General features: G+C 38.4%; 2 protein-coding genes across 9 annotated transcripts in view; one reads left to right on the forward strand and one right to left on the reverse strand.

Annotated features, from left to right (window-relative positions):
* The window catches only part of fancm (FA complementation group M), a 108466-nt gene that overhangs the window by 75578 nt on the left and 11178 nt on the right, over nucleotides 1-21710 (forward strand). For 2 of the 6 annotated variants that reach the window (XM_069916355.1, XM_069916357.1), the window contains exons 14-18: nucleotides 3947-6107; nucleotides 7179-7261; nucleotides 12326-12391; nucleotides 16179-16280; nucleotides 18054-18207. In XM_069916355.1, coding sequence (XP_069772456.1) covers nucleotides 3947-6107; nucleotides 7179-7261; nucleotides 12326-12391; nucleotides 16179-16280; nucleotides 18054-18207 — 2566 coding nt within the window. Of the gene's footprint in view, nucleotides 1-1498; nucleotides 1618-3946; nucleotides 6108-7178; nucleotides 7262-12325; nucleotides 12392-16178; nucleotides 16281-18053; nucleotides 18208-21710 lie in introns of those variants that run through there. The other 4 variants (XM_069916360.1, XM_069916358.1, XM_069916356.1 and 1 more) reach the window with 3 other exon arrangements.
* Nucleotides 17633-21710, reverse strand: part of tpp1 (tripeptidyl peptidase I) — a 58097-nt gene continuing 54019 nt past the window's right edge. For 2 of the 3 annotated variants that reach the window (XM_069916364.1, XM_069916363.1), the window contains exon 14: nucleotides 17633-18215. In XM_069916364.1, coding sequence (XP_069772465.1) covers nucleotides 18201-18215 — 15 coding nt within the window. In that variant the 3' untranslated portion in view covers nucleotides 17633-18200. The remainder of the gene's footprint in view (nucleotides 18216-21710) is intronic. The other variant, XM_069916365.1, reaches the window with a different exon arrangement.

The following is a 21710-nucleotide window of genomic DNA, read 5'->3' on the forward strand; positions in this document are numbered from 1 at the left end:
ACAGCCATCTCCGAAAGACTTTCTTCTGAAGTTGTGAATTATTTTTGGTGAAGAAAGCAAATATTGACAGGGACATTTATTAAAATGATTGCAAGTTAAATTTATGACATAATTAAACTAAGATTTCAGGGTTTGTTTTCAAACTATTTTGGAAGAAGCACTATTTTGGAATGTTTAGTTTTTAAGAATAACACAAAAGATTTAAAAATTGATTGTCAATTTTGGTAAGTTTGGTAAGGTGTGAAGCAGGATATTGCTTTTAATTAAAATTCATGAAATTAAAACATGGCTGGTTGAGCTGAATGTTTTCAGGTGTGAAATCCAAATTTAATGACTGTGACATAAAAATGTCTCCTGAACCTTGGTACACCTTTAGTTACCAGGGTAAATGGAAAAACATACACAACAGAATTACATCTGCAAATGATTGTATTATTTGTTGTCTTTTTACAGCTTTATAACATTTGCATCATTTATTACAAACAGAGGGTAATGTGCTTTCAAATCTGATGGCAAGGAAATTGATGCATGTGATGTGGTTAGTTCAGTATCAATCAATAATGCATGTTGAATACAGATCAAAGGAGGGAAATAGAGGCAGTTATTCATTTCTTAGGCAAATTAGGTACAAAAGAGTCTTTGGAATGGCCAAAATATTAATTTGAACTGGAAGATTGGTCAGCATGCCTTTCCTACATACTTGGTCTCATCAATTCCTACCACTTGTTATCCTTTCCTAGATGGAACATGATGTGGGAATGGATTTTTATTTTGTATCGCTTAATTCTTCAGGTTTTGTTCCTTGCCTAGAATACCCTACCATGGTAAAAATCTATGCACATCTTCTTGGTCCAGGCCTTTCAGCATTCAAAATGCCTCTGAGGTTCCCCTTCTGTATTACAATGAGTACAGTCCAAGAGCTGACAAATGTTCCAAATGTACTAACCCTTCCATTCATGGTATCATTTAGTAAACCTTCTCTGAACCCTCTCCAATTCCAGCACATCTTTTCTCAAATAAAGCCTCCGACTGACAGAGTACTCCAAGTGAGGTCTCACCAGTGCCTTAAAGAGTCTCACCATTATATCCCTGCACTGTGAAGTAGGTAAGCAGTGTAAATAAAAATAAACTCTTCTTATTGATGGAAGGGTTAAGCATTAGGGAATATAGAATGACGATTGCCCAAAAAAAATGACATCTAAGGAAAGACTGCTTTACATGAGTGATTGGGACCTAGAATGCACTGCCAATGGTTGTACTGAAGGGATCAAAAAAATCTGCAAATGTAATAGAAAGAAAATAATTTGTAGAGCAATGAAGAGGGGTCAGTGGAGTGATACTAGTTGCATTACTCTTGCAAGGAGCAGAAATGGATTTGAATGGTCTCTTTCTTCTTTGCAACCTTTTTCTTTAATCTGTTAATCTTCTGCCTAAAAAAAATGTTTGTATTTTTGTTTGAATCTGTGATTGTTTGTCTCTTTTTATTTCAATACTATAGCTATGTCAGTTTTCTCATAACCTTGAGGTTTAAAGTGAAACATGAAAGTCTGCAGATGCTGTGATTGTAGTAAAAACACAAGAATGCTGGAGGAACTCAGCAGGTCTTGCAATGTCCATTGGAGGTAAAGATGTTTAACCAAAGTTTTGGGCCTGAGCTCTTCAAGTTCCAATTTAGTTCAAGTTCATCATCTGATTGTACCAGTACAACCCAATGAAACTGGGTTCTCTGGTCCACTGTGCAGAGCAGTGCAAAACACACGTACAGACATAACACACATGCAGACAAATGATTCAGAACATATGTAAAAATATTAAACTAAATCTTCCCAATAAATAGTAGAGACAGAGAGTTTTTTCCACAGTCATTCATAGCTCTCACTCCTTGTGGAAAGAAGCTGTTCGTCAGTCTGGTGGTCCTGGCTCTGACAGTTCTGTATCTTTTTCCCGACAGGTGTAGATGGAAGATGCTGTGTGCATGGGTGGTAGGGGTCCTCCCTGATTTTGTGAGCCATGTATGGGTGGAGGGGTGATCCTCTCCGCCAGTTTTGTAGTCCTGCGGATTGACCTCTGATCTGATGTTCTATAGCAACTGTACCAAACTGTGATGCAGCCAGCCAGGATGTTTTCAATCGAGCTCCTGTAGAAAGTTGACAGAATGGTGGTTGATAGTCTTGCCCACCTCAGCCTTGTAAGGAAGTGGAGTCGCTGTTGCACCTTCCTGACAATTGAGGAGATGTTACTTCTGAAGTGAACTCTTTAATATCGAGCTATCAATGTGTACTGGAGGGTGGTCGTCCCTGGTTCTCCTGAAGTCCACAATCATCTCTCCTTTGTCTTGTCCACGTTGAGATTTAAGTTATTCTCGCACCATTTCATGATATTTTCCACCTCCTCTATTTTTCATCTAATTGTGGCTGATGAGGCCAACTACTGTCATGTCAACTGCAAACTTAATGACTGTTGGAACTGGATCTGGCATTGCAGTTATAGGTCAGTAGCATGAACAAGAGTGGATTGAGCGCACAGCCCAGAGATGTGCCAGTGCTCAATGTGATGGTGCTCAACGTTTTGCAGCCAACCCAGACTTTCTGTTAGAAAGTCCAGAATCCAGTTACAGAGAGTTGAGTCCCAGCAAGGACAGTTTCTCCACCAGCTTCTGGGGTATGATTGTATTAAACACTGAGCTGGTCGATGAACAGTAGCCTGCCATATGTGGTGCCGTTCTCGAGGTAGTTGGGAGTTGAGGGACAAGGCAATAGCATCATCAGTGGAAGGGTTCTGTCTGTAGTAGAATTTAAATGGCTCTAATGTCTCTGGGGGATGTGTTTTGATGCTCAGCAGATACTCAAAAGCATTTCATTATGGTGGAGGTCATTGAGGCCTGTTACTGTTGTCCTTTTTGTTAGTGGGATAATAGTGACTGTCTTGAAGCCCATGGTGATGATGATGGACTACTGCAATGACGTATTGAAAATCTCTGCATGGACCTCAGTTGGTCTGCGCAGTCCTTCAGAACGATCAGGCCGGTCATCTGGCCCCGCTGCCTGTGTGGGTTCACCCTGGATATCATTGTCCACAGCTTGGCCCTGGCTATGCAAGGTTCCTATTCTTCAGGGGGCACAAGGTTCTTGTGATTTGTAATTGTTTTGATACCTTGTTACATCTGCCTGGTGTTGCCAGTGTTGCACAGCTGCCTGTGGATCCTCTGTGCTTTGCCTTCCTTTCTTCTTACTACCATAGTTTCTAGTTAGCCCTGATTGTGTCGCATTTAATCTCCTTGATGTACTTGCTAATTTAACCAGTCACTGAGCTCTTGTACTTGTTGATGTTCATGTACCTGTTGTAAGTGCCCATGTTCCTGAAACAGCCCTAATCCGTGGCCTCAAAGTAGTCCTACAGAACTGCTGTGGCCCTTTGTTCCCGCTCCCCATAGCCACATTTGGATCTCCCTTCGTACTAACCATTCATTTCTCCAGTGGACTATATGCCATAAATCTTCGTCCGCGAAGCCAAGCCAAAGAAAAGATATGCCAGGGTGAGCAGGACAGATATGTGGTATGAGCAAAATTCAGATAGGCACCTGAATGAATGGCAGGGGGAGGAGCACAGGCTAGTTATGCTATAAATTAAGCCAACTGGAATCATAGAAATGACAAATTGAAAGAAAAATAAAATGTAGTGCAGTTGCCTTATTTTGAAGCCTTCCTCATAGAAAGAGGCCCTTCAACTTTCCATGTCTATGCTGATCAGCAAGTATTCGCCTTTACTAATCCCATTCATTAATCCTTGGTCCATAGACTTTATTGTTTTGGTAATTCAACTGCTCACAGATAATTCTTACCATCCATATTATGTAACCTGAGCAACCAATTTGTATGATCTTGTAATATGAAGATTATGTTAAGTATTTAATATTTCCTTTAAAATTGTCCATTTTTATTTACAGAGTAACTGTGGCTATTCATTGGAAATTATGCCTTATTTAAATAAAGATGACATTTTTGAACCAATCTTAACCCCAAAGTCTAAATTTACATCAACTTCCATTGTAACTAATGGAGAAAAATGTAAAGTGGATCAGTTCTTGAAGCCAATACATGAGAGGAAAAAATCCAAAAATACTAATGTAAATCAAAATAATATGTGGAAATTAATGGATAAAGATGATGAATACTTAAACTCAAGTAAAATGAAGAGGACTAAAGACCATTACAGTTTCATTACTGGAGAAGGAACAAATTCCAAAGAAGCAAAGGAGTCGGTGGAATGTGTCCCTAGGAATTGTAGAAGTAAAGAAGCTCCCTCTAGGGGTGCTGCATCAAAAAGAGAAGAACAAATTCATCAGTCGGAGGGAGAGACTGAAGTGGATACAAGTAACAATGTACAACAGTTGTCTTGTTTTGATTTGGATACAAGGAATATATTGGAGGATCACATAAAAATCAATTTGAATGAAGATTCCTGTGGAAACGAATCAACAAAAACCAAATCCAAAATTGCTGGCACAAGGAAAATAGAAAATGGAGACTGTCTTCAGGCTGAACCAATAAATGATTATGTCATGGGGGATATAATGACAGATGGCAATCTTTTTAATTGCAATGAATTGAACAGTGTTGATCCTGGTCACAACAGTCAATTAAATGCAACAACAGTTTGCGAAATAAATCTATCCAACCTTTTTTATCTCCCAGAATCTTCCCTAGTTCAGGACCACAAGATGCACCAAAGATCTTCAAATTCAGGACGAGGAGAAAATAGATATTATTCGCTAGACATTGAACATCCCAATTGTAATTCAATAAAGCGGATTCCCACCAGTATTGAAACTGTTCTGGAAAATGTGACATCATTTCTTAATACATCTCCTCCACTAGATAAATTTCTGTTTTTGGAAGAAGTTAACTTTGAAGAAAAGGGGAGCCCATCAGGTATTTCAAAAATACAACCAGTCAATGTTTTAAATCCCAACAAAAATGATTCATTACCAAACAATATTAAATCAGCAGTTTGCATAGAGAATGCGACCTCTGAAGACTTGAGTAATCATGGTAATCCAGGATCTAGCCCTTCCTGGGATGATTTATTTGATAGGAATATTGATTATAAAGGTCAATTAAATACAAGTGAAGAAGAAATATTTAATCCTTCAAAACATTGTCATAACAAGAAGGAAGAAAGCAAAATCAATATGAAGGATGAACTATTTGTGCATGAAAATAGCTTGCCCTTGTTTGAAGATACTCTTTTGCATGCTGGCCTTTCATCTCTTTGTGTTCCCAACAATAAAATGGGTGCAATTAGAAAGAATATCCCTGGACTTGAACAGCAGTCCACTTTGTTGAATGAATCAATACAAAATGTCTCCAATAAAAGTTCAGAAAATGGAGAAATTGAACACAATGTTACACAAGAGTTACTTCTGCATAAAACATTTCAAAGCCAAACAATTTTTAAAAATACATGTGTGGATCAGTATAGATCTATTGCCAATGATGTTAGTAGTAACATCTCTAATCGTTCAGATAAATTATTTTCAGTAAACTTTGATCTAGGCTTTTCATTGGAAGATATAGTTAAAGACAGCGATGCCTCAATAACTAATACTAGCTGCAACAAAAATACTGAATCTTCAAGGCATTTTGCAGGCAAATCTGAAAATGTAGAAGGAACAAAGATGGATCAAGATTTTACTGCTTCAGAATTATTTGTTGAAGAAACAGAATTAAAAAGAGAGTGTTCAACACCAATATCTTTGAAACATGCATTTTTACGGCCAAACCAAATGGCTTGCAATGAAGAACAGCATTTGACAACACAGGATTGGTCTTCTCCAATTTGCCAACTTGATCGTGGGTTTTTATTTACTTCCTCTCCAGCCTTTGCATCTATTACACCAGAAAAAAAATATTCTTCTTCCAAATTCTGCGATACTGTTTCCAGCAAGCCACTGCTTAAAAACAATGCAGTGATTTCTAAAAATGCTGCACTCGAGAGCGATTCTGGGACCCCTGTTAAATGTGATGCCAGTGGAATGCATGGTAAAAAGTCACTCATGGAAAACAAATCCAATATTTTCTGCAAAAATCTTATGTCACCTATTAATGGTAAGATGTTCATTTTAAAATTTGACAATACTTTCTGAATTTTTAAAAAATTACTAGTTTTTGATTAAAAGTACAAATAAAATCACTAATCAAGTCAGCCATTTCACTGCCCGTTAAGCTTTTACAGGGAATGCTTTTATTTTTAAAACCAGTGTCAGGTTAGATTTCAACTCTTGATACAATTTGTATTTCTGCTATAAATATAAAATAGATACCAGTGAAAATTGCTTTTATTAATGTAACCACAGTTGTGCAAGTGCACCCTTTATGATTAAGATTTGGCCATAATGTGTTTGATTGAAGAGGAGGAAATATTGTCGGATTGCCAACTTGAAGCACCATCTCAAATTTATGTGTTATTACCAACAAATGTTGCTTATCATAATGCAATTACATAAAAATATGTGTCACCTGCAATAGGTGGGAAAAGATGGCAAGCAAGCGGTGGAGTAACTTGGTCTTGCCAAGTTTTGCAATGGACGTTGTCATCTCGTTAAGTCTAGCTCCATAAATTATCTACTTCAAAAGCTCTCTTACTCTGGGTTCGGCTTTGCTTTCCTTGATTTGTATTAATTTTAGGATGGTCATTCAGGGATTACTTAAGGTGGTAAATGAGTAGGGGGGAAAAAAAGGTTGTGAACCACTGGGCTATACCCTTCAGTTCATCTTTCCACTTTTGAGAAAGTGAGTAACACAAGAGAGTTATCTGGAAATTCATCCCAAGACATTTGTCACAGTGGTTGGCTAATTTTGCATTTGATGAAACCTACCAAGTCACTTCCTATATATAACTTTGAGCAGAAAGAAAATGGATTCCAAGGGAATTAAGCACTTGGGATAATCATCAAAATGGAGATGAAATAGTACTCAATTAATTCATCCAATAGTCACTGCTGTTATGGTTCCGGATTGCTTTGATCAGTGTTATTAGTCCATTAAAACATTATTTTCATACAATAAATGCTATCAAGCAGCAATGAGTGTTTTTTTGAACTTTATGTAAATACTTTTAAGACATTTTTAAGAATAATCATTTGTTATTTTGCATTTGGGGAATTTGCTTCTTCCCAGGTCAATGCAACAGTGAGAGTGAAGATGAGGTTATAAGAAGACCTAATAAAAAAATAAAACTCTGCGTTCTTGAGTCTCCAAAGGTAGGTTGATTTGTGTACTAACTAGCACCAAATGACATCATTGCGTGTTTTTTTCCATTTAACAAAGAACGTACAGAAAGCTACCTTAAATTTGTAGTTCTGAGATATTGATGTATTAAAAGTGTAGGCTATTGAGCCACTTGAATCCATTAACCTAAATTATGGTTAACTGTATCCTATGTTCCGTACTCCATCTAATTGACCAATTTGAAGCCTAGCAACTTCAACTTTATTGTGAAGGGGTTTAAGAATAGGGAGATTTTGTTGCAGTTGTGCATGGTGGTAGTGAGACCATACCTGGAATATTGCACATAGATTTGGTCCCCTCATTTAAAGTAAGATGTAGCAGTATTAGAGACAATACAAAGGAGATTCACCAGATTTAGATAATTCCTGAGATGAAAGGTGTCCTATCAAGTGAAGTCAGAAGCTTGGAACTGGTCTTTGGAATTTAAGGGGAATTAGTAACTTTATTCAAACACACAAAATATAAAATTTACAGGCCCTTTTGGCCCATGAGCCTGAAAATACACCATTTAACCATGTATGTTTTTGAAAGGTGGGAGGAAACCTCTGCAGACAGGGAACATTGCTACAAAATAATGGGCTGGTTATTTAAAACTTGGGTTTATACAGATTTATTTCTCGTTCATTGTAAATATCTGGAATTATCTGCCCTAAAGATGGTGCAGATCAGATTTGAAGATGTGTTTAAAGTGGGGGCAGGTAAATATTTGAAAGATCAGGGGACTGAGGGTTATGGGGAACTTGCACAAAGAAGGTGCTGAGACCAGTATAGATCAATCATGATCTACATGGTGAATTGCAGGGAAGGCTTCAGGGACCTGCTGGCCAACTCCTGCTCATATTTTCTTGTGTTCTTTGAGTAAAATTAATATTTAATGTAATTTTTTTAAGTTCCTATTTTCTACTAGGCCGGGGGTGGGGGGGGGGGTGGTTGGTTGGTGGGCATGGGCTATTCCTGATATTATTTCTGAATGTTGTGAGATTTTTATTATGCACTCTTTTTCTAGATTTGGTCAGTGCAAAAAAAATCAAACTTGCTTATTTTTATTACTTTACAGGCTTTTATGCCCTTCTAAATTCATGTTCATGCAACTTAGTCATAACAGAACCCATTGGAAAAACCCAGTTGGGTGAATCTACATCATTAATGTTTCAAGGAATACCATGTCATGTCTGAGATCTGCTTAAAATAGATCATAGCACTCTCAATGACACCTGACAAAAGTGCTGCATAAATGAAGTATAATTTCTTCTTGAGAAAGAAATGTGAGCTGAAGTTGATATTCTTTGTTCAAGTGATGATACTGTAAAGGTTAACAATTGGGAGTATTAGAGGTTTGAAAGTGTATTTTGGTTCATATTGGATACTGAAAGATTAAATTAAAAAAAATGAAGTACAAAAGCTCTGAGCATAGAGGCAGAGTTCAATCAGACTGCAATAAATTGATGTTCTTGGGACTCCGATGTTCACTTTTGCTGTTACTAGGAGAAGGATTTAATATATAACAATTGCAGCACAGTAACAGGCTATTTTGGTCCTTCTATTCTGCACCGAACTAGGTACTCTCCTCTAGTCCCACCTACCTGCACCTTGCCCTTAACCCTCCATTCCCCTCCCATCCATATACCTATCCAATTTTTCCTTAAATGACAAAATTGACCCTGCCGCTACTATTCTCCCAGAAGCTCATTCCACACAGCCACCACTCTCTGAGTGAAGAAGTTCCCCCTCATGTTACTTCTAAAATTTTGCCCCTCAACTCTTAACTCATGACCTCTTGTTTCAATCTCTCTTACTCACAATGGAAAAAGCCTATCCACATCAACTCTATCTATACCTCTCATAATCTTAAATACCTCTATCAAATCCCCACCTCAACCTTCTATGCTCCAAAGAATAAAGACCTAATTTTCTCAATCTTTCTTTGTCATCTAGATTCTGAAACCCAGGTAACATATTCGTAAATCTTCTTTGCACTTCCTCTATCTTGTTTTTTTTTAATTTTTTTATTTTTCACACCATAAATCACATTAGCCATGATATACACTATTTCTTTTTCACACATATACAGTGACTTTTTCTCCCCCCCCCTCCTCCCAAGCCACCCCCCACCCCCCCCTCATCCATTTTAGGTATACAATCTAGGTTGCATTAAGCCAGTCAGACAATGTTGTCATTCAACAAAAATACACCAGAAATTCTACTGAGTCCCTTCTTTTCTTTCCTTCTCCTTCCATCAACTTAGGTAATGTTTGTCCCCGGTAGGTTTTCGCTATTGTATTTAATGTAAGGCTCCTATACTTGTTCGAATATTTCAATATTATTTCTTAACCTATATGTTATTTTTTCTAATGGAATACATTTATTCATTTAAATTTAGTAGTTTCTTCCTTTTAATTTGGTTATGTATTCCATTAATATTTAAAGTCATATAGTTCAGCGTAGCCCTTTTATATTTTGTTTATCTTCTCTTTCCGTTTTTCCATCATTACCTTTCCTCCTTTTCCATTTCTGTTTTCTTATTTTCAACTCTTTATAAGACAACATTCCTACAACATCCAACATTTTCCTTATTCTCCTATTTCTATCTTATTTATCCCCAATCTCCCCTTCCCCTCCTGAGTTGTCCTTTATCCCTTGTCGGACAACCACATCTCCCCTCTTCATTTGGATTTGCGAATCCACTCGCAAGCGTCAACTGATTTTGCAGTGACCGCTATTTCCCCTCACCCCGCCCCCCCAGAAAAGATTTCACTTTTCATATGTCACAAAGGTCACTCTTTTAATTCCCTCCTTATTCTCTCTATTCCATTACCTTCCCTTATTAATTCTTGTCTATACTATCTATATTTTCCTCTAAGTACAGATACATTCACGTATGCACATTGTCTCTATTCACTCTTATACCTCTTTACCCGCATACATATCAATCGTGATCATTTTTACTCTCATTACCCGTCTTCATCCCTCAGTCTATTTTTGTCTTTACCCACATACATATCAATCGTGATCATTTTAACTCTCATTACCCGTCTTCCTCCCTCAGTCTATTTTTGTAATTGTTCTGCAAATTTTCGTGCTTCTTCTGGATCCGCGAATAGTCTGTTTTGTTGTCCTGGAATAAATATTTTCAATACTGCTGGATGCTTTAGTATAAATTTATACCCTTTCTTCCATAAAATCGCCTTTGCTGTATTGAACTCCTTTCTCTTCTTTAGGAGTTCAAAACTTATATCTGGATAAATGAAGATTTTTTGCCCTTTGTACTCCAGTGGCTTGTTGCCCTCTCTTACTTTTTCCATTGTCTTCTCCAGTACCTTTTCTCTTGTAGTATATCTTAGGAATTTTACTACAATAGATCTTGGTTTTTGTTGTGGTTGTGGTTTAGAGGCCAATACTCTATGTGCCCTTTCTATTTCCATTTCTTGCTGTAGTTCTGGACATCCTAGGGTCTTAGGGATCCACTCTTTTATAAACTCCCTCATATTCTTGCCTTCTTCATCTTCCTTAAGGCCCACTATCTTTATGTTATTTCTTCTGTTATAATTTTCCATTGTATCTATTTTTTGAGCTAGTAGTTCTTGTGTCTCTTTAGTTTTTTTATTAGATTCCTCCAATTTCTTTTTTAAGTCTTCTACCTCCATTTCTGCTGCTACTGCCCGCTCTTCCATCTTGTCCATTTTCTTTCCCATTTCTGTTAAGGTCATCTCCATTTTATTCATTTTCTCTTCTGTGTTGTTTATTCTTTTTCTTAAATCCTTAAATTCCTGTGTTTGCCATTCTTTAAATGACTCCATGTATCCTTTAATAAGAGAAAGTATATCCTTTATCTTGCCTTTCTTTTCTTCTTCTATTTCACTGTACTCTTCCTCTTCCTCTTCTTCTTCCTCTGGGTTGGCCATCTGTTGTTTCTTTGGTGCCCTTTCCTTCTCTTCTTTCTTGTTTCTATTGTCTTCTGTGGTCTCTTCTTGCTGCAGGTGTTCTGCAGCTGTCATTGCCGGCTGTGGAGATCGACTCCCCAGCTGGTCCCCCTCCCGTCGGTGTGTTTTTTTTCATTCGCATCGCGCATGCGCGGTTGCGCACTTTTACTCGGCTCAGCGAGCCATTTTTGTAGTCCATTATTTACCGACCTGAGGGAGCGGGTTTCTCTCTCCGCAGCGGGCCTCTTCGGACAGGTAAGGCCTTCACCTTTTTCCTCCTTTGTCTTCTCTTCCTCTCTTCTTACCGTTGCTTTCGACTTTTCTTTTTTTGTCGCCATCTTCTTTCCACCTTTATACTCACTTTTCTGTAACTTTTATTTCTGTGCCTTTGTGTTTTCCTTTGTTTTTCCCGACTTTTCTGGAGAGGGCTGGAGTTCACCGTCCGGCCACTACTCCATCACGTGACTCCTCCCACTTCCTCTATCTTGTTGATATCCTTCCTATAATTTGGTGACCAGAACAACACACAGTACTCTAAATTTGGCCTCATCAATGCATTGTACAGTCTCAACATCACTTCCAAATTCCCAAATTCAATACATTGATTTATAAAGCCTTCTTCATCACCCTATCCACGAGATTCACTTGATAATGCCTGCAATATTTAGAGATATGACCACAGATTGTTTTTCTTTAATGATTACTGGAGACAATCGAACACAAAAACTCCCATGAGGAGGAATTCCTTCACCCAGAGAATGGCGAATCTAGAATTTGTTGCCATGGATGGTTCTGGAGGCCGTTATTGGGTATATTTGAGGCAGAGGTAGATAGAGTCTTGATGAGGACCATAATTAAAGATTATGAGGCAAAGGCAAGAGATTGGAGTTGAGAAGAATAGTAAATCAGCCGTGAAGAAATGGCGGTGCAGACTCAATGGGTCAATACCACACCTACGACTAATGGACAGCCAAAAGAAAAAGTAAAAAGTGCCTAAGCAAGAAAGAAGCTGCAGCACTCATAATTGAGAAAAGTGGAAGGCATTTTTATTTATTTTTCTCCTGAGCAATATTTTTAGTAATTATTAGAAAATAAACATATTGTTTAATGTTGCAGGTGACCGGTGCCAGTGATATGGACTCTCCTATTTTGGCTGTTCGTAAACAAAGAAAAGTGCTTAATGTATGTAAATAAACATTTCCAATGGAACATAATATTAATGGGTTTTGGAAGATGAGGATAAGTGTCAGGAGTTGCATTTTGGTTGATGATATCAAGGCAGAAGTGCCACAGTGAATGATAGGACCATGGAGAGTTTTGTAGAACAGGGAGGCTGGAGGTACAGGTAGATAGTTCCCTGAAAATGGCAACACAGGTAAATGGGATGGTGAAAGAGGAGTTTGCCATACTTGTCTTCATCAGTCAGTGTACTGAGTACAGGAGTTGGGACTTCATGATACAGAGTGCAAGAGGTTGGTGAGATCACACGGAGTATTGTGCCCAGTTCTGGTTCCTGAACAAAAGGTAAAATGTCATCATGAAGAAGGGAGTCATGAGTATGTTACCGGGACAGCCACGTGGATGAAAGAAAAACAAAGGGTTATGAGGAAGGAAGGGTTTAAAACTTTTTTAGGTAGGAATATATGGGTCAGCACAATGTTGAGAGCCAAAGAGGCTGTACCGTGGTGTAATGTTTTATGATTGGAGCGCATGAGTTATAAGGTGAAACTGCATAGTCTGAGACCTTTTTCTTTGGAGCTGTGGGGTGATTTTATTGAGGTTTATGAAATTATGATGAGTGGAGATAAGGACACTGTCTTTTTCTCAGGGTAGGAGTCAAAATCTAGAAAGCATGCATACAGTTCCCTCCATAATGTTTGGGACAGACACTTTTTTTTTCCCTGTTATTTCCCCCTGTGCTCCAGTTTTAAGTTTGTATATCAAACAATTCACATGTAATTAAAGTGCACATTCCGTATTTTATTCAGGGTTATTTACATGCATTTTGGTTTGACTATCCATAAATCACAGCACTTTTTATACATGGTCCCCTCATTTCAGTGCACTATAACATTTGGGACATAAATTGCTTCATTGATGCAGGGAAAAGGGAACTAGGCTAAACTGCAAGATGCAAACCATGGCAAAGGTGGTAATGTTTTGGATCTTAGGCAGTTCCTTTACACCTCCACACTTTTCTCTTGCCATCACTCTGATGCAGGTAAATTTTGGTCTCATTTGTTCACAAGACCTTTTTCTAGAATTCTGCAGGCTCTTTAAAATTCTTCTTAGCAAACTGTAATCTGGCCATCCTTTCTGTGGTTAACTAATGGTTTGCATCTTGCAGTGTAGCCTCTGTATTTCTTTTCATCATCTTCTGCACACAGTCGTCATTGACGCATCCACATCTGCCTCCTGAAGAATGTTTCTGATCTGTCGGACATGTGTTTGGGGATTTTTCTTCATTATGATGAGAATTCTTTTGTCATCAGCAGTGGGGGGTCTTCCTTGGAAAAACATCCCTTTATACTCACAAACACCTGTGAAGCCAAATGTCCCTTATGGGGACTGAGGGATCTATGTTTAAAAAATGCTGTAATTTATGCATGGTCAAACCATATTGTATACAACTAACTTAATAAAAGCTGGAATGTGCACATTAATTACATGTGAATTGTTTGATTATGAAATTAAAACTGTGGAGAACAGGGGCAAATAAAGGAAAAAGGTGTGTCTTTGTCCCAAACTTTATGGAGGGCACTGTAGATTTAAGGTGAGAGATTTAAAAGGAATCTTGGGGGGGATGATCTTTTTTTTTCTTCGTTCAGAATACGCTGGATGTACGGAACAAACTGCCAGAGGAAGCTGTAGAAGTAGGTAAAGTTACACAATTTAAGACCTTTTGCATGGACTTGGATAGGAAAGATATAGCAGGGATATGGGCCAAATGCAAGCAAACAGGATGAGCTCAAGTAAACATCTTGGTCAGCATTAACAAGACAGATGAAGGGCCTATTCCATGATGTAAGCTCTATGACTAAAAGGTTTAAAGCCAATTTATAGAGTGGATCCCATTTGGCACATAATCCTCTAAACTGTTCCTATCCAAGTACCTAACTAAATTTATTTTAAATGTGCCTCTACAGCTTCCTTTGGCAGGTTATTTCATATATCCACCTCCCTCTCTGCGGAAAATCTTACACCTTTTAAATCTTGTAATTCACTTTAAACTTATCTCCCCTAATTTTGGACTCACCTACCCTTGGAAAGAGTCTGACCATACACCTTATCTATGCCAGTCAAGACTGTATGTACCTCTTTAAGGTCACTGCCCAGTCTCCTATGATCCAAGGGGGGGGGAAAAAAATCAGTCTATTCATTCTCTCCCTGTAACTCAACCTCTCCAATCCCAGCAACATTTTTATGAATCCTTTCTGCATCCTTTCCAATTTAATGACATCCTTTACCTGGACAACCAGAACTGCCCACAATACTCCATTTGTGATCTCACTGATGTCTTGTATAGCTGTAACATCATGATTCAACTCTATGCCCTGAGTGATGGAACCAAATGTACCAAATGCTGCCTTCACTACTCTGTCTACCTGTGTCACCACTTCAGTAGCACATGTACCAATACCTTGAGGTATCTCTGATCTACAACACTGTTCATAGCCATACTGTATCATTTCCAACCTTGTTTAATGTAACAAAGTGCAACATCTCACACTTAACTTGAGTCAAATTCCTTGATCCAATTCATCTATATCCTGTTGTAATCCTAGATTACAGTTCATTATATCAGCGATTTTGGTGCCATCTATGAACTTGCTAGCCTTGTTCACATTATTCTCCAAATCATTAATATGACAACAGCCATGAATTCTGTGACATAGCATGCATCACTGGCTTTCATCCAAAAACAGCCCTTCTCTATCACCCTCTGACTCTTTCCACCCAGCTGATTTTGAATCCAATTGGCTGTCTCACCCTGGATCCCTTACGATCTAACCTTTTGAATATGCCACCCTGGAGGACCTTGTCAACGGTCTTGCTAATGACCATGTAGACACTATCCATTGCCCTACCTATGTCAATTCTTTTCACCACATAGATTATTACAACACAGGCCATTCAGCCCATGATGTTGTGCTGACCTATATAAACCTACTTAACAAACTAAAACTTTCCTGCCCTATCTCACACCCACAATCCTCTATTTTTCTTGTATCCATGTGTCTGTATAAATGTCCCTATTGTACCAGAAGTACCCCTGGAGTTTCCCCTAAACCTTCCTCCCCATGCCTTGTACAAATGTCCTCTGGTGTTTGCTACTTTCACCCTGGGAAAAATATGCTGGCTATCCATCTTATCTACGCCTCTCATAACTTTGTAAACATCTAAGTCACCTCTCATCATTCCAAAGAAAAAAGCCTGTTAATCTTGCCTCAAGACAAAAAAAAACATATTTGTGAGACATTATTACCCATGTACAAAGCTATTCTGATCATCCTTCATCAGTTCTTGCTTATCCCTCAGAATCTCCTTCAGTTATTGAAACAAGTTTGCTTGAGGTTCCCTAGCATGACCTTACAGCCCTCCTTCAATGCAAGTACATCATTAGCCATCCTCTAATCTTATGTTTGTTCACCGTTATTTGTAAATTACTCAATTTTGTAAATGGTGGCTGACTTTATGTACATCTTTGTCAAAAGCTTTTGTGAAAAATTGACACTTAAGACATTTTCATTCACAAGAGCAAGATAATGTTTTTGCAAATTAATGTACCTTTTAACATAAAACCTTTTGAAAGTTTTTGGAATTGTTGAAAGTGTTCTAATGGTATGAAACTCCATTAAACCTCTAGGTGAGATGTACAGGTTGGGTTCTATTGATATAATAAACAGGTAAGACTTTGGGTGAATGAGATGGAACTGAAGCTTGATTTATGGATGATTTACCTTCTCAGTTAGGTTTTACAGATAGTGAAGATGATGACTTTAGAGGAACTTCGAATAGGAATAAGAAAGATACCAAGTTGTCCAGAAATCTTCGTCGTCCCTGGAGAAAGGTAGAACCATCACAGTTGCAAATTCAGTTACCTGCATGAAACCGTAAATGAGCTCTTGGTATATGGTGCAAGCATATCTGTTGCAAGGAGATATTAAAATATAGGACAAAAATTAGTCCCTGTATAAAGTAAAAATTCCTTCTTAAAAAAATCTATAACATTTCTAATCTTGACCACTTTTTGAATTGGATTCTATTTGTGTAAATGATTTGTCTCCATGGAAACATAGCCTTGAGCAGAAGACATTCCTGTTCTGTAGTTATTTCAAAATAATTGTTTGTTCAAAGAATTAATTCTCTATAAATGTGGATTTTAGTCACAAGATTTAAGTTTGAGAAAGGGCTTTCTTTACGGCAGGAGCATTTGACTTTGAGCTCTAGTTGATTATCAATCTTCTGAGTTTTGTGAACAGCAAGCTCATTAAGAATGACTGAGTTTTATTTTACATATTGTTACGAGTCCAGAGGACCCCAAAACCCTGCAGCAATAGATATGCACCCACACAAAGGGCTACTTAAACAGAAGTTGCTTTTAATTATTCTTGAACATGAAAACCGAATCAAACTTTAACTTATCTCTATTGACTTAACTTACTTAACCCCCCTCTAATTCTAAGCGTACGTGTGTGTAATGTGTACATAAGTTTAGAAAAGTTCTTTGGTTCACAGTCCAATCTCACTGGTTGCAGGCAATTCTTGAACTGTATACAGATGTTAGCATTAAGAAAGTTCACCAGACTTTGGTGCTTAACAGGTAAATGGTTACCACTCGGGAGGGTTCTTGTTGGTGTTCAGGGAGTTTTCTCATTCCAGGACAGCCACTCCAGTGCCTTGCTGATGAAACTTGAACCCTTTTAGGGTTCTCCAGAAGATCACCTCTTTCTTTCAGGTCACCACAGGGTTCCTTTCTGTTTCTGCTATTCCAAACACCAGACAGCCAGGCCTCTCCTTTGACCAGGCCGTCTTCCAAAGCTTGCCAGCTTGTCCCTCTTGAACCGAAGTCTGTGTCTTTCCTCTTTCTCACTCCCTCCCACTCTGAGAGCAAAGCTGTTCTGCCTCTCCCTGCAAAGATCACATGCTCTTTCAGACAGCAAACTGTTTTTCAGACAAAGCTGCCAGGCATGTTGCTATATTGCTGCTTTTTTCAAATAGCAGTCCATCATGAGTCTGTGAGCACTCTGCAAAACTCCTGTGTTTTAAAGTGTTTGTGTGTGACCTGCTCTAACAAATCTTTCCCAATTTATCTCCCAAACACCTCTATATACTCTGTCACAATATAAAAATAGTAGGGCAAACAATATTTCACATTGAAAAGTAATTTTCATCATTCTTTAATTTTGACATTGCAAAATATTATATAAAAATTAAGTTGGACAACATTGCAGAAAACTCAGTAGCAAAAGAGGTGGAAAATTTTGAGTAACATGGGCCTAAAATGAATTGTTTTTTAAAAATAGCCTGATCAAGCCACTGCTAAACGCTTACGAAGGCACCTCAATACAACATTCCCTTACTGCTATGCTGAGCTCTAAGGCTAGTTTCAAGGCTTTAAAAATATGTTTTTGTGACAAATGTTCTTTGAAAAGAGTGTACCACTGATTAGTAGGAGTGTAATATCTCAAATTTATTTTTAAAAAATCTACTTTCGCATGATCATGAATTATCACCAATAGAATCTCTTTTATTACACTGCATATCCTGGATTTTGAAAGGACAAAAGTGTGATTTTAAAAAAAAAAAATATAGTTGTTAATTCTTGTGCTTTCCTTGATAGCATCATGCTCGACAGTTTCTCGACGAAGAGGCTGAACTTTCCTCAGAAGGAGCAGAAAATGTATCTTCTGATGAAGATGATTCTGATCACATTATTGATACTTCTTTGAAACATTTTATCAATGATGAGTCCCAGCTTTCAGAAGTTTCAAGTGGTAACTTTCTGGAATAATTAAAATAGGAAATCAAAACTTAATTCTCTAATATTTACAGAGAACTTCGTCTGCCCATGTTATTTGATATTGTGTTTTTTAAAGATGTATAATTTATTCTGAATCATTAGAAAGCTGAGGCAAAGACATTAGAAAGATCTGAGGATGAGGTTCTGGTGGGAATTCTACACAGAACCAACAATTTATATTCATCTATCTGTTTAGGACAAAATTAGGTTTGTTGTCACTGCAGATTTAGTGATCTCCATTTGTTAAACCTGAGTTGGGGAGAACTTCAGATCCAGTGATCATGGATCCATTAGCTTTAGTTTAATTATGGAAAGGGATAGGTCGGGTCCAAAATCGAAGGTCTTTGAGTGGGGGAAGGCCAGATTTGAAGAAATGAAAAGGGACTTGCAGAGAGTTGTGTGGGCTGATCTTTGTGCTGGAAAGGATGTAGAGGAAAATTGGAGCGTATTTAAAGGTGAGATTTTGAGAGTACAGGATCTTTATGTTCCAGTCCTGCCAAAAGGCAAGACCTAAAGTTCAAGGGAGCCATGGTTTTCTAGAAAAATTAGGAAGTTGGTTTGGGATAAGAGGGAAGCCTGTGGTAAATATGAGAAACAAAAGATTGATGAGATGTATGATCATTATTTAGATTGGAGAAAGAACCTTAAGAGGGAAATTAGAAAGGCAAAAAGAAGGTATGAGGTGTCCATAGCTAATAAGGTGAAAGTGAATCCTAAGGGTTTTTACAGATACATGAATAGTAAAAGGAGGGTTAAGGAACCGTATGTGATGGGGGAGATATTGAACAATTTTTTCTTGTCTGTATTCATGAGGGAAAGGGACATTGGACTATGTGAGATAAGTGAGGCAAATGGCTTAGTTATGGAAAGGATAGGATTAGTAAAGAGATGGTTTTGGAGCTTCTAGAGTCAATAAAGGTGGATAAATCTCCTGATCCTGATAGGATTTTTCCCAGGAAGTTAAGGGAGGTCAGGGAGCAAATAGCAGGGGCTCTGAAAGTGGTTTTTCAACGATCACTGGAGGAAGGTGTGGTGCCGTGGGATTGGAGGGTTGCAAATGTAGTTCCATTGTTTAAAAAAGGCACAAGGTGCAGACCAAGTAATTATCGGACAGTAAGTTTGACTTTGGTAGTGGGGAAAGTTATGGAGGGTATTCTTAGAGATAGTATGTACAAATATCTGGATAGGCAGGGGTACCCAGCATGGGTTTGTGAAGGGAAAGTCATCTTTGACGAATCTTGTTGGGTTTTTTGAAGAGGTGACAAAAAAAGTGGATGAAGGTAGTAGGGTGGTTGACTTGATCTATTTGGATTTTAGTAAGGCTTTTGTTAAGGTTAGTAAGGAAGATTCAGTCACTAGGGATTAATAGAGAGATAATGAGATGGGTTCAGAGGTGTCTGGAAGATAGACAGCAGAGAGTCATGGTGGACAACTGTCTTTCAGGATGGAAGCCTGTGACGAGCGGTATGCCTCAGGGATCGGTGCTGGGTCCCCTGTTGTTTATTATTTATATTAATGATTTGGAGGAGGGGGTGGTTAACTGGGTAAGCAAATATGCAGACGATACAAAAATAGGGGGAGTGGTGGACAGTGAGGAAGGTTTTCTTGGATTACAGAAGGATTTGGTTTGTTTGGAAAGATGACAGATGGAATTTAATGCGGACAAGTGCGAGGTGCTACATTTTGGAAAAAATAACCAAAATAGGACATATGCAGTTAAGGGGAGGGCATTGAGGAATGCAAAGGAATAGAGGGATCTTGGAGTTATGATAGAGTTCCTTTTTTTTTTTTTTTTTTTTTTTTTTTAAATTTTTTATTTTTCACACCATAAATCACAATAGCCATGATATACACTTTTTCTTTTCCACACATTTACAGTGACTTAGAGTTCCTTGAAGGTGGATTCCCATGTAGTCAGGGTGGTTAAAGGCATATGGTATGCTGGCCTTCATAAATCATAGTATAGAATATAGGAGCTGGGAAGTGATGCTGCGACTGTTTAAGGCATTGGTGAGGCCAGGTTTGGAGTATTGTGTTCAGTTTTGGTCTCCAAATGATAGGAAGGATATAGATAAGGTGGAGAGGGTGCAGAGAAGGTTTACAAGGATGTTGCCTGGCTTACAACATCTATGGTACAGAGAAAGATTAAGGAGACTGGGACTTTATTCATTGGAACGTAGACAGTTGAGAGGGGATTTGATATAGGTATTTAAAATTATGAAGGGAATAGATAGACTAGACATAAACAGACTCTTTCCCCTGAGGGCAGGGGAGGTTGGAACAAGATGGCATAAGTTAAGGGTAAGGGGGCAAAACTTTAGGAGAAATGTTAGAGGATGCTTCTTCACTCAGAGAGTGGTGGCAGAATGAAATCATGTTCCAGAGGAGATAGTTGCGGCAGGGTCCTTTCTGTCATTTAAGAGAAGGTTGGAGCAGAGAGTGGACAGAGAGTGGGGGGGAACTAGTGGAGTTGTTCAAGTGAACCGGCGCGGACTCGAAAGGCCAATATGGCCTGTTTCCGTGCTATAAACTGTTATATGTTTATGTATGATTATGTTAACAAGACAGAGTCTGACAATTTCTTTGCAAAATATAAGCAGAACCAAATTGGATTACTGTGTTTCAGCATTGCGTTAAGAACACAGTTTTTTAAGGGTTTACCAGCAGAACCACTGGAACATGTTCCTTTCTTTGTATTTCTAGCCACAGAAAATGTATTTCTGAGAATGCAATTTTATTAATTTTATTTCAAAGTTGATTTTACAGAAAGACATTTTCATTTAAATTCTGGTATACCTGAAAATCTGCTGATGCTGGGGTCTAGTGTGCAAGTGCTGAAGAAACTGGTCACGCAGCATACATAGGAAGTAAAAGGCATTGATGTTTCGGGCTAGAGTCGTTATTCAGGATTACTGAAAATCCAGCAGAAGCCTTGATAAAAAGAGCAAGAGCTAATAGATGGGTACAGGTTTTAGAATAGAAGAGAAAGAAACCAGGAAGTGATAGGGAGACAGGGTGGAGGGCGAACAAGGATGGCTTTCCGATGGGAATAGGAAGGGGGTGGGAAGATAGAGGAAGAGAGACTGGGGGAAAGGTCAGCAGAAATTGGATAAGTTGATGTTGATACTTATGGGAGACTGCTGATATGGAATACAAGATTTTGTTCCTCAAACTTACGGGTGGTCTCAATTTGGCAATACATGAGGCCATAGACAGACGTGTCAGTGTGGCAATGATATGAGGAATTAAAGTGCCACTGGAAAGTCCTTGCTGGTGTAACAGACAAGATACTTAGCAGAACTGGGATGCAGACTTGGAGATCACTTTATTGAACACCTTTGCTGGACCTCTGCAACAGCAAGGACCTCCCAGTGGCCAACCACTTTAAGGTCTGTCAATGGCCTCGTGTACTGCCAAATTGAGGCCACCTTTTAATTGGAGGAACAACTTGTATTCTGTCTTGGCAATCTCCAACCA

Source organism: Narcine bancroftii, chromosome 2 (assembly GCF_036971445.1).
Source record: "Narcine bancroftii isolate sNarBan1 chromosome 2, sNarBan1.hap1, whole genome shotgun sequence".
NCBI classification, from domain to species: domain Eukaryota; kingdom Metazoa; phylum Chordata; class Chondrichthyes; order Torpediniformes; family Narcinidae; genus Narcine; species Narcine bancroftii.